We start from the raw sequence: 13,667 nt of genomic DNA, 5'->3' as shown, positions 1-13,667 counted from the left end.
TACTTTATATGTATTTGCATTTGCTACAAATGCCAAGCCACTAAAGCCAAGGCCAAGAACACATTTTGTGGATCTAAAACTCTTCAACATGGAACACTAACATCACACAAAACAAAGTAAAAATTTTCTGTTTCCAGAAGTGACAATGGCACTCTCTCCCCAATCTGTTGAGGAAAATAAACAGAAGATGTTTCTCAAAGTATTCCTGACCTCTGCATTTGCTATCACTTGTCAGAATGAATTCTAGTGTAAGATGCCACTTGATTTAGCACAGAAATCGCAGTGAGTTTCAAATCTTATCTGTATTTCACAGTGTTCCACGTGAGCACAGCGGCACAGGAATTCCAGACACCCCACCACCGGAGAAGGTCTCTGGTATCACCGCACTAATGCATTACATCAGCCCAGACAGTTGGCTAACTTCTAATCTTACACAGAGTACAGAAAAGGTTTTAAATGTGCCTTATTAAGTTGTATCTGAAAAGCCACACAAAATAGGCTGGGGTTCTTATTAAAACGTATTTTCAACTTCTAATTCGGTTTGAATTTCTAATTTGGAGCTGATTACTTGATCATTAAATCTTCTAATAACACAAGCTTCCATATGCTTCTTTGCAAAAGTAAAGAGCAATATTAGGGATTAGTTAGTGAAACAGAGATAAGTAGAACTCCTTTCAATTTTTTTCTGGGAGGTGGGTAAAAAAGTCATTTAGGAAAAGCAGCAAACGGGAAAGTTCAGTGGAGTTCTAATACACTAACTAACATCACAGTCTCATGTTCATCTTGGTCAGACCTGGGCCCGGGACACCATCAGCACGAGATGCGGAGGGATCCTACCTTAGGAGGAACGGCATCGTTCTCATTCTTAAGAACAAATCTGCCCTCTCGATCATCTTTATTCCAATTCAACTGAACAACTAGGGGTTTCTCATCTATATCCAATCTTCTTTCTTCTTCAAATCATGAAATGAAAAAAGTTAAGTCATGGTTATTTAATGGCACTAGCTAATACAACATTCTCAAATACGTTTAATTTTGTAGATATTAATACCTTATTACCACAAGTACTTACTAACAGGCTGAAATGTAATTCAAAATGTTATGTGTTAGTTTTAATTATTTACCATTTTGTTGCCACTATAATATATACTACCATGTACCCAGTGCCAAACACTGACCAGGGATAATGCCCTTACAACATTTAGAATCCAAACTGGGAAAATAAGAGAGATACACAAACTAGAAAAAAAATATATATATAGGGCTTTGCTATCAGCCTAATTCTGTAAATCAAATTATCTCATATATGCAACTGGAGAATAAGGAAACAACATTAACGTAACACAGGAGTTCGGTTGACCTATGAGATTTCCTTCTCACACGAAAACGGCTGTACTCTTCTTTCTATCTCTCATCTCCCAAACTCACCAGGTCCAGCCCTCACAGCACGTCCCACCATGAAACCACCATCCCATCTCTTCGTTAGGACAGCGCTAGGTTTAGAGTATTCCTTCCTTGCTTGCTACACATCTAACATGCCTCAGGGCATGCTGATCAGGAATGTGATGGAACAGGCTGCCTGAGGGCCTGGCACACCTGGGCCACCTATTAGAAGCCTACAGTCGGCCAAGATCATCCGTGTAACTGTCTATAGGATGTCTACAATGAGCACAGCAAATACAGGAGGTAGGGGCCAGCTGGAGAACTACTGTGGTAAAGGGAGCAGGAATTAACGGGGCAAATTTAAAAGATAAATAGACTTATACAGGCTTTCACTAAATACTGTATATAAACAGCAATGTTAATTATAATACAGTAATAACAAATTCCAATTTATTATTTCATGAACCGAAAATATGAGAAATGAAAATGAGAGCAATAAATTAGGGACTGGATGAAGTTTGAAATTCCTGCTACAAACCAAAATTACCAAGTTCTTCTTATTGCAAAGCTTGTCCTAGATCAAAATCCTTCATAGTATATTTTTAGAGAACTAATTTTAAGAACAACGGAGTCGAAATTATAAAAGTCAAATAAAAGCAAGGGTGAGGTATTCTAAAGCATGTGAGCCTAACTATTAAATGTAAATACAGTCAGGGTCCTACCACAACTTTATAACTTTAAGATATCTTTCTGCCGGGTGCCTGGGTGGCTCAGTTGGTTAAGCGACTGCCTTCGGCTCAGGTCATGATCCCGGAGTCCTGGGATCGAGTCCCGCATCGGGCTCCCGGCTCGGCGGGGAGCCTGCTTCTCCCTCTGACCCTATCCCCTCTCATGCTGTTTCTCTCTCTCTCTCTCAAATAAATAAATAAATAAATAATAAAAAATAAAATTAAAAAAAAAAAAAAAAAAAGATATCTTTCTGCCTTAGAGGTTCTTATATTGTTTTTTAACAGCAGAATCCTGTTTTTTCAACTTTCAAAATTCAAAAATTTCTATTTTCCCAGTTGATTTCACATAAGGAATCCTAAAACACAGGAAGGATAAGAGTGGAGTCTCCCTGGTGGTAGAGTGCGGGTTGGGGCCTGGGATTCAGCGCACTGGACCTACAGTTCACAAGCATGAGGGGAGGTGCCCTGAACACTCGCTGAGGAGGAGCATTTTAAATCTTCAGGGAAATCAGTTGCGTCGGGCAGATGCTGCGTGAACTGCTAGCCGCAGGCAGCCCCCAGCCCACACCGGACCGCGTCGTCCCTTCTGCTAGCGTCAGTGTCAATGTCAAGGTGGGATTTCCGTGGTGCTGGACAAAACCAGCAGCACTGCCCAAACCAGCAGGGATGGGAAATGAGGGCACATAAAACCCCATCAGGGATGAAAATTTTAGTTTTCCTTTCATTTTATGTGCACGATTTTTTCAAACATCTACCAAGTTGTTAGAGCATAAATACTAACTTGTCTGAATCGAACTACTGAATAAAATGAAATGTTAGGTATTTCCTTTGGCCCAGAGGTACCACTGAAAAATCACTGACACCCTAAGGGCTCCATGACCTGAAAACTGAGAACACGCAGACAAGGGCTCTCCCCGTGTCTGAGGCACAGGTGCGACCCACCGGCATGAGCACGGACATGTGCGGGACAGAGCCAGATGTCCTGGCCACTCTCCTCAGGGTGTGGGTGAGACTTTCCCCTTCTTCTCCACACACCTTCATTTTGTTCTCACCCCCTTACAGGTAAGATAGTTTACTTTTTAATTAAAGGAAATTTAAAAGAAAAAGTTTCTTTTAAAAAAATCAAAGTCATTCCATTTGAAGATCTCAAATTCCAATCTTACATATTATTCCAAAGACTTCAGTTGGTGGTTTTCAAATGACCAAAAAGTGAAAACACAAAAAGGTCTGGAAGTGAGAGTATTTTCTTCTCGATAACCTGGTTCTAATGATTCTGAGTAAAGGAAAAACCCAACCTCAGAAAAACCATCCAAAGTGAAGTATCCTCTGTTGTCAAATCCAGTTTGGGTATCATCTGTGTAGTGGGATACCCTCATAACGTTAACAGAGTAATAAATGAATACGACCTATCTGATATTCTACTGGGGAAAAAAGTGTATGGTCATACCCAAATTCCACACAATACAAAACTTTTCACCCAATTTCAAATATACACAGAGAGCTGTCATTTTGAAGTTAAGACAGATAACTTATGTTCAAGGACTTGGGGATGGAATTTAACAGGTATTAAATTTTGGTTTGGGCTGTATGTAATCTTTTATTTGCTGCATTAATTGAGATTTGTATTTTTTATAGGTGACTCAATACTTCCAAAGCACTCATAAAAAATTCTTAGAAATTTCTACATTTCTAATCAGTCCAACTTAAAATTGCTACTTGATATAGATACATAGGATATTTTAAGAAATTTTAAACATTAAAAACAAGGAGAAATCACTAACTACGTAAGACAATTTCCTCAAGATGCCCTAATTATTCCCAAATAATAATGAAAATATACTATCTCACATTACAAAATACTCATTTTTTGTAAGACTGATAACTCATACTCATATAATATTTAACTGGGTTAAAATTAATTGTAATATTATACTCTACACATAAGAGTTACATCAACTATTGCTCCAAAAGCAAGTAGCATATTGCATCATCAGTGTGTGTACGACGCCTGGAACGCCTGGCTAATTTTATGAGGAAATGTCATGCTACTTATCTCTGAAGAAATAAACATGTATTAAATTAACACATTCATTCTAACTTCCCACAGATGTGTGTGCCAAGATCTCCTAAGAACGTTTCGCAGACACACAAACATTTTGCCCGCCTGTCAAATGCTCCCCAGCCCCTCCAGAAAGAGAAGGACCTGCGGGAAAGCAGGGCTGTGACTGAGCTGCCCTGGGGACCAAAAAGTGTTTTGGGAGCTCTCTATCCAAGAAGGGGACACCCCGCCAGCTCCCCATGTGTGTGCGCACGGACCTCCGCTGACGTGCACTTCATAGAGGGAGTACTTGGGGGATGACAGCATCCGCATGTCAGGCCGGAATTTCTCCGCCAGCGTCTCGATCACATCTTGAGTGGTGGCAGTACTAGAGACCCGAATGCATTTTGTTGCAAAATTCCCAGCAGCTTTATCTTGAAAATAAAATCTCATCACTCCATGGAACTCCAAATCCTAAAAGAAAACAAAAAGATACATTTTTGGAAAAACAACATTCTAAAAAGATTCACTTTTTGTAACAATAATAAATGAAAAACAGTATTCACCACTTTTTAAAAATGTTTCATTACCATAAACATCTCAGAAACTGAGAGACATGGCATTTTAGTCCTCAAATTTAATTATGTGACTTGGGACAAGTTATTTACAACTTCTGCTTACTCATCTCACATCTAAGACAACAGCTGTAGAGGTAGCTGATGTTAGTAACAGCTAATATTAATGAGTCTTCAGCAAGTACCAAGCATACCTTGACATGCAGTATTTTACTATGTCTTTATAATGGCCCAGTTAAGTAGATTTATTACTAAACTCTATTTTCAAGATTTGGTCATTAAAACATAAAGTTTAAATTGCTTGCTCAAGTAGTTATATGGCAAATCCAGAGTTAAAATCCAGATCCACAGGTCCCCAAAGTCCACGCTTATCAATCCTTGAGGTCCTGCCCAACCTGGAGAATATAAAGCCTCAATGAAGAAAGAGACATTCTAAAACCACAGGGGAAATGTTAGCCCCAATTCTACCATGAATGTGAATAAATGGAAACTCTTTAACTTTTGCAGAATATAATTGTAACTAATTTTAATATGAACTACTTGCCCAAAATCAATGAACACAATTTAGATTTTTCTCAAAACCTTACTTCTAGAGAAAAATACAATGGTCTTACAAGTGAAGAAATACCACTGTAAGACTGTGGCCCATGTAACTATGCGACGTTCTTTCCTGTTATTTCCTTGTTTCCCTTTTTAATTAGAACGCAGTTCAGTCAGGTGAAACTCACATGGGCTTCCAGGCCTTCTGCTACAACCCTAACACTCAGTGGTTCATATCCCACAGATGAGCCACTGTATCAGAGAGAATCTGGTTGTTTGGTGGGTTACAGTTTCCCTGGGGAGGTGGGGGGGGGGAGCGGAGGGTGTAAGGTCCAGAGCCTGAACTTGGAGAAAGAAAGCACAGGTCCTGATGAAATTCCAAGCAGTGTTTCTAACTCCTTGGCCACCCTCACTGCCCCCAGCACCACCAAAGGTCCACTGGCTCATCAGTTCTTCCCACTTCTCGCCCTCCACGCTAGCACGTCAAGTCATTCCACCTTCAGTAGACACCTAGAATCCATCCAAAGTTTTGTTAAAAGTAAGTCAGATGATGTCACTCCTTAGCTTTACTCCTGGCAATGGCCTTTCTATGGGCTCAAAGCCCATCACAAGTAAGCTTTCTCTACTTCCTCCCAATCTATTTGCTTATTCTTCACTAATAATTACGCCTTAATAATTATAATGGTTGTGGGATATTAGAATGTGGCTAACTGTATAAACTATATGAAAATTAAAACAGAAAATGAGACATTAAGACATATTTCTAGCCCCAAAGCTTTACTGTGCTTGCTCAGATCCTGTCTACTAGGCAGTCAGTCCGTCCTACCCATTACCCACTGCCCCAGGGAAAACAGAGAGTAAGTGAGCATGTGTGTAAAAATAAATAAATAAATAAATAAATAAATAAATAAATACCACTGAAACAGATCTTGGGTTGAAGTAGGGCCATTGATTATGGGGGTGAGGCTGAAAAAAGCTTTATGAGTTAGCAAAATGGGAGTTATGTTAATAGTCCTGCCCCGGTCTCTCAAAATCATATAAACTGCCTCTTTGTTAGCCTAGGTCAAGCAGCAAAGAAATTTAAACAACATCCTTTTAAAGGTTTATCTTTTAGTCTGGCAACCCTGAAACCTCCAGATGTGAAAGATGCCCCTACACTGTAAATGTGTACGTCAGCACAGTACAGTACTATTATTACTACTTAAGCACTGCATTACCGGTACGACAAATAGCTCCGGGGCACCAAGTACTTCCTGGGTGCCAGGAGCTGTCTGAACACTTCCCCCTGCAGGGCTTCCTTCCCCGGCTCTCCTTTGCTCACGGGCCCCCTCCCCGCACCCCTCCCTTCTATGCTTCTCTACTCTCCCTATCCACCACCCTCCTCAGGCTATCCTAAGACAACACAGTAGGAAACAAGAATTACTCTACACATTTAGCTGCATGAATGTGTTTATTATGGGAGTCCTACTTTCATCCCAGGATTCTGATACCATCACCACTGCCACTCTGAAATCACCTTTATATTACACCTAACGATCTCAAATATTAATTGGCCCTGGCTTCTCCCAGGGCTCATGCTTTATAGATGAAGTCAAACCAAAGAGGCAAAGTAACCTCCCACTCGATCATTTTGTTAACAGAGTAATTTTACATCATTTGTGACAAGAATAAGACAGGTGTACCTGTGGATCCCAAAGACAAGAAAGCACCACTCTCCCTGGTAACTGTCCACAAAAAACTCCAAAATACCAGACATCAAAGATCTGGGAGGGAATGCCCAACTTGGCAAGAACACCAAGGAAATGATCAAGAATGAATTTGGTAAGGCAAGCATGGAAAGGAGGAGATCCCTCAATCACCCTCATGAAAATCCCTTATGTATAGATTACTACTGTTTTTAAGAGGAAACTACAAATACAAAATCTCCGTTATTAATGTGGTTCTGGTACTGATCTCACATAAAATGTTGAGATAAAAGGAAAAAAAGGAGTAAACCCAAGGGTAGAGATCCAGCAAGCAATAGTACCCGTGTCTACAGAGAAATAATATTTCTGTAGATGTTTTTAAAGAAACAAATCTCCAGGTTCTACACCTAGCCTAAATAAAGCAGCCTATTAAAACTACCTTTGATCTCATTCACACTAGATAAATGTTAATAAATATTAACTTAGTTTGCTTGGTTACCTCAATATCACACAATACCTGAGTGTAGCTGTTATTAGAATAACACCTTAATAAATTAATACATTAGCCCCGTGTTTAATTATTCAGCCAAATACAAGTTTGGCCTGTGTGACTAAGTCCACAGAATTTTATCAGACCTGAAAAGATTGGTAAAATCAAGTTCTTGAACCTTAAAGTTTGGTGTGTAATGACCAAACTAACAAAAAATAATAACTAACGTATATTAAGGGCTACCACGTGCCAGATACTAAGAGTTCAGCATTTAATTCCTCAAACATGAACTAGATACTATTATCATCTCGACTTTACAGGGGGGTACAAAAGAAGGCCCACAGAGGTTTTAAGTATGTTTTAACTATGATCAGACAGCTTGCCAAGGAGCAGGGCTGAGAAGCAGCCAGCATTAGCTGTCCCACGAAACCTCAACTTCTACACCACCACGCTCTGCAGTCCCTTCTTCAAGTCACTGCATCATCTAGAGGAAGACTGGTATGAATGTCTTCCTTTTCTTTACAACAAGTACAAGAGGAGTTCCAGAAAAACAGTGAAGAGAAAGAATTCTGACACTGAGAGGGGTCAATGACTTGCCGGAATCACCCGCCAGACAGATCTTAAGTATCTTAATGCTCACTTTGGGATCGGAGGCCAGGCTCACACCGCATGCAGTGCCAGATTAATTCCTCTATTAGCCTAGGAGCCTGGCCACTGCATGGTGCAAGGGACACCTGGGAGTTTGCAGCAAGGGTAGAAATAAGTTGGTATTTCAACTTAACAGCTGTATCTTTGAGTGAGCTCTCTGATATGCATGTGAGCTCCAATTTCCTTAATTATAAAATGAAAATAAGCTTGTTTTGAGGAGTAAACTATATAAAGAACTAGCAATCAGCGCTCCCACTAAAGGATAGCTTTCCTAGGGAGTCTCTGATTCATTGTTCTAGGCCCTCCTTCAGTCTCTAATACATTGCTTCGCACATAAAAATAACAAATTTGAGTCAAAACTTCCAAAAACAGTATCTGATTCTTCCATCTGTGGTTTGTCTGCTCTGAACTGATAAGGACTCTAGAGCAAAACTTGGAATCTGTAATAAGCAGCCCTGAAGTTTCAATAACAGGGCTAATATTCTGATAGTGTTGCAGCCAATACAGTTATAATTTTACAAAGACAAATGTTTCCTTAACAAAGTCCTTACACAAATACCCAAGAGACAACATTTAAAATTTAAAAACACTGTTGTAGATCCTCCAATACCTAAATGAAGTGCCTACTTGTTGGCAGCATACTTTCAGGAAGAAACTTGTGTTCAGAGCAGGTAGGCCAGTAACTGCGGTAAACTGGGGTAAGTACTATAATCAGCACAGACCGCTACCATATGCCAACAGCAATAATCTACGTGAGAGGCAGAAGACACAATGTATCACCTGTTTTCCTTTCCTTAAGGGTTATTTTTCCTGAAAGGAAAACAAGTTTCTTTCTTTCCTAAAGGTGTATATTTACCTTTGTATAAACTTCTCCCTGAGAAATATTATCACAAGGATTATTACAATAGAAATGAACACTACTTGGGGTGGATTTAATGATAACTTGGAAACAAAATTATTTTAGTATTTATCAGAAAGAATAGACCAAAAACAACAACAAAAACCCCAAACCACAGAAGGCTATATTATAAATTACTAGAGAGCCAATGCAAAGAACAAAGGACTAAAGGTAGAGATTAGCTTTGAAATATTTTATCAATATCTTATTAATTAATGAAACTGATAATCAACTGGCCCTCTCCAAACCAGTAAAAACTCACCAGGGCAATCCCAAATCTCCTTTTGCTCAAACTACTCAGAACCATTTGTTCCAAACCTGCATCGGTCGACCGTGCTAATCCATCTTTCTTCTCATTGTGTCCAGGATTTATGTGAAGCCATTTCCTAGCCTGCAGCAAAGCACCGCTAACTGAAACAGGGAATCACCCAACTCCCCATGGAAGAAAGGGCAGTGGACAGAACACACCACTTTATTACACACACATAATTCATTTCTAATGCTGGTGCCTCCAAAAATAGGTGCAAAATGTTTTGTTTTTGTTTTGTTTTTAAAGATTTTATTTATTTATTTGAGAGAGAGAATGAGAGAGAGAGAGCAGGAGAGGGGGGCGGGTCAGAGGGAGAAGCAGACCCCCCGCCGAGCAGGGAGCCCGATGCGGGACTCGATCCCGGGACTCCAGGATCATGACCTGAGCCGAAGGCAGTCGCTTAACCAACTGAGCCACCCAGGCAGGCGCCCAATAGGTGCAAAATGTTAAGAAAAAATACAGCTGTGCCTCAAAACACACACACACACACGTTATTAGTACGTAAATCAATCAACTGGATAACAGCCATTTGAGTGTTAATAATTTAGATGGAAAATGGAAGAAATACTTGAATATGGGTTTCTGGAATCTTACTTGTATAAACACTGTTTATTAAACTTTAAAATTATATGCATTTCAGGAAAGCTTAAAATAAGTAACAACTGTCAAATGTCCTCACCAGGCTCATTCATTCCCAATGGGGCCATTTGCCTACCCTTCCCACCTAACTCTCCATTCCTATGGGTGGGGAGCTACTAAGAAACCCTATGTTTTCTTTTTAAAAAATTATTTATGTATTTATTATCAAGTATAATTAACATACAGTGCTGTATCAGTTTCAGGTGTAGAATATAACAATTCAACAATTCTACAGATTTCTCAGTGCTCATCACCGCAAGTGTCCTCTTAATCCCCTTCACCTAGTTCACCCCTCCAACCCCTCTCCCCCAGCCACCAGTTTGTTCTCTGTATTGAGTCTGTTTGTCTCTTTTCTTTGCTTATTCGTCCCTTTTCTTTTCTTTTTAAAAGATTTTAAGTAATCTCTACACCCAATGTGGGGCTCTAACTTACAACCCAGAGATCAAGAGTTGCATGATCTACCCACTGAGCCAGCTAAGCGACCGCCCCCCTTTTTGTTTCTAATTACAGTACCTTGTAAATGGTACCTTAAGAGGTTTCTGTAAAAACTAAGTAAATGGGTTTGTTTTATATTGAACTACCTTTCAGATAACTACAGAATACAGATTAAGAGTTTCCTCTTGGGGCGCCTGGGTGGCTCAGTTGGTTAAGCCTCTGCCTTAGGCTCAGGCCATGATCTCAGGGTCATGGGATTGAGCTCTGCATTGGGCTCTCTGCTCAGTGGGGAGCCTGCCTCTCCCTCTCCCTGCCGTTCCCCCGGCCTGTACACTCTCTCTCTCTGTCATATAAATAAATAAAATCTATTTTAAAAAATAAATAATTTTTAAAAACCATAATATAGTAAAAATTAGTGCATCTTTACTAGCATAATAAGTTCCAGAGTTGATTCATACAACTCTAATTTTGAAGTAGATATGAGTATAATCTCTTAAGTGAAGAAAATGATAAATTTCAGGTATAGGTTAACAAAAATTTATTTACTAAAAATAAAGATGTAATGACCTTCCCATCTGTTCCAAGACCCCATGACGTCTGTTCCTAGACCTCAAGTTAAGAAACCCCCATGACAACTCCAGTGATGGCAAACTCACTGGCCATGCAGGCCGTTCTTTCTTTGTACAGCTCGACAGCAGGAAAGTAGGGTTTTATACAAAAGCAAATTCATCTCCTGTGGCTTTACCAGTTGGGCTTAATTTTATCCTTTGGTATTATTTAGGCCTATATTCAAACCATGGTTTATGAATGATTTTTTCCCCACTTATTAATGAAATGGTATAGAATAGATGATTTCTACTGGGTACAATGCACTCTGGGTAAGGAAACGGGGCAAGTACTGGCTCATGAAATCTTAATTCCAGTCATTCCTGTGTATACCCTGGGCTACAAGGTAAAATGCACTTCTTTTTCTTGCTACAGGTGAGAGTTGCCCCGTGACATTTGGGACTGCAGAATTCTGTACTGTGGGAGGCGTGCTAGGCACTGCGGGATGCGAGAACACCCCGGCCTCTATAACCTACATGCCAGTAGCACCCCCCCAGTTGTGAAAACCAAAAACGTCTCCAGACATCTGCATACATCCTCCAGGAGACAAAACTGCCCCTGTGGAGAACTGAGGATTTAGAACAAGTCTAGTCCCTTTCCAGAATGGCATTCTAATTCTAGTTCCTCCAACTGTTCTCTTTCCTGTGACAAAATTCCAAATCCACGTACTTTTCTCTTGAACACATTAGTGTTCTATCCACCCGGCCTGACACCATTTCCAGTACTGATCACAGGATTCCAAATGTGTAGCTCTGATCAACTCTAAGTACACTGCTGTTTCTAACAGGACACCTGTAATTAATGCAATGTAAGACTACATTAGCTTTTTGGTTACCACCTAATTTGTTGATTCTCACGAGGTTCCAGTAAATTTAAATTCTTGAGTCATTTGCACGCTAGTTACCAACTAGGAACGCTTCTCAGCTTGGCACTAATCAGCCTTTGAGTACAACTGCTTCCTCATTCATCTAACTGTACTACAGCCAGATCATCAACACAAGAATGTGACTAAAGATGCTGCTGAATTCCTTGATAAAGTCTGGATACATTATGGCTGATGCATTTCCTTGATCTACAAACCTGGTAGCCCTACTGTCTCTCTCACACGTGTGCACACACAAAATGCCATCGTTCTCTCTACTGAGCCATGATGGTTCCTATGAATGGGGTTACACAATGTCCCTAACTCCAGGCAGTTTCCCTTGCAGTCTGGCCACAGTCACGGAGAACATTTCTATGAAGAGTTTTAAGTACACCTTTCGACAAGGTCCACATGTTCAGGTCACACAGTGGTTTTAAAGTTTTTATTGTGTAATAAACAAACACCTTTATGGAAATCTATATTTTAAAAATTACACACTAAAATATAAATATATATCATACAGCAACTAAAGAAACGTGAACAAATCTGACTACACAAATTTTCTAAAGACAAGTGACACACTAGGGAAAAAAAACATTTCCAACTAACATGGCAGATTTCTGCCAATATAGAAAGAGTTCCTGGGGGGCTACCGGAACCATGCGGCTTCTGACCATTCTGAAGATGAATCAGAAAGAGTGGGAGCAGCAAGTGCTCACGCTCAGCCTGGACAATGCCGGCAAAACCACCATCCCCTCAAGAAATGCAACGGGGAAGACATCAGTACCACCTCCCTGACGCTGGGCTTCAACACGAAAAGCCTGGAGCACGGAGAACTGAAGCTGAACCCCTGGGACGAGGGCGGCCAGCGGTCCGTGCGGTCCTCCTGGTGGACCTGGTACAAGGCACAGCCGGCCTCATCTGGGTGGGGGACAGCGCCGGCCGCCAGCCAGAGCTCCAGAGCCTGTGTGGGAGGAGCCTGGCTGGAGCAACCCCGCGGTCCGCCAACAAACAGGACCTGCTCGGAGCGCTGTTCTCCAACACCGTCCTCGAGGCCTCAGAGCCGGGCTCCATCCAGACACCACGGGTGCACCGGGGAGATCCTCCTATCTGGCACTGAATGGCTCCTGATGACATTTCCCGCCACATCTTCCCAGCCCACTGAGCCACTCCAGATGCCTCTTACCTCACAGTCAAGGCCCCTACTCCAGCCCTCACTAAGCACCACCCACAGGGGAACAGGAGCCGGTCGGCCTGACACTCCGGGCTCCACGCCGTCACCTGCTGCACCCTGTGGCCCGAGGGGGCTGTCTCAGCTGCTACCAAGGCTGGGGGCCTCGTCCTTTGCTTGGCTGTGAGAATAAACCGTTCCTTGCCTTCCCCCCACAATAAATAAATAAAAATAGAGTTCCTAAAATTTGAGAAGAAAAACACCAATAATTCACTTGAAAAATGAGCCAAAAGACATCCGGAAACGCAACAGAGAGCTCAGAAAAGAGGTAAAAAATGACTCAAATATAAAAAAGGATGAACAAACTCACCCATGACTTCAAATAAAGATAACAGTACGATGCCATTTCTCAACAATCGAACTGGTAAAAATCTGAAATTCTGACAACATACTCTATTTTGGGTGATGGCAAAAAGGTACACACTCAAGGAGCAAAATCTGGCAGTATGTGGCATAATCAGGTCCCCGTGGACCTGTGACAGAGCAGTCCCACCTCTGCGGCTCTACCCACAGGTGCATGCTAGCACAGCCGAGAGGCTGAGGCAGAGCACCTCACCGCAGGCCTGGCTGTCAGGGCACGAGCGTGGCAACGACCCAGC

General features: G+C 41.2%; 1 protein-coding gene and 1 pseudogene across 10 annotated transcripts in view; one reads left to right on the top strand and one right to left on the bottom strand.

Annotated features, from left to right (window-relative positions):
* Nucleotides 1-4,649, bottom strand: part of LOC118001899 (afadin) — a 100,899-nt gene extending 96,250 nt beyond the window's left edge. For 6 of the 10 annotated variants that reach the window (XM_034992076.1, XM_034992079.1, XM_034992082.1 and 3 more), the window contains exons 1-2: nt 4,428-4,649; nt 838-953 (exon numbers count right to left, since the gene is read on the bottom strand). In XM_034992076.1, coding sequence (XP_034847967.1) covers nt 838-953; nt 4,428-4,602 — 291 coding nt within the window. In that variant the 5' untranslated portion in view covers nt 4,603-4,649. The remainder of the gene's footprint in view (nt 1-837; nt 954-4,427) is intronic. The other 4 variants (XM_034992084.1, XM_034992085.1, XM_034992083.1 and 1 more) reach the window with 2 other exon arrangements.
* A 7,848-nt stretch (nt 4,650-12,497) lies between these two features.
* On the top strand, nt 12,498-12,957 carry LOC118001930 (annotated as a pseudogene).
* The last annotated feature ends 710 nt before the right edge of the window (nt 12,958-13,667 follow it).

Source organism: Mirounga leonina, unplaced genomic scaffold (genome assembly GCF_011800145.1).
Source record: "Mirounga leonina isolate KUSES-001 unplaced genomic scaffold, KU_Mleo_1.0 Mir_55, whole genome shotgun sequence".
In the NCBI taxonomy this organism is placed as follows: Eukaryota; Metazoa; Chordata; class Mammalia; order Carnivora; family Phocidae; genus Mirounga; species Mirounga leonina.
This window is presented reverse-complemented; position numbering and strand designations above follow the sequence as displayed.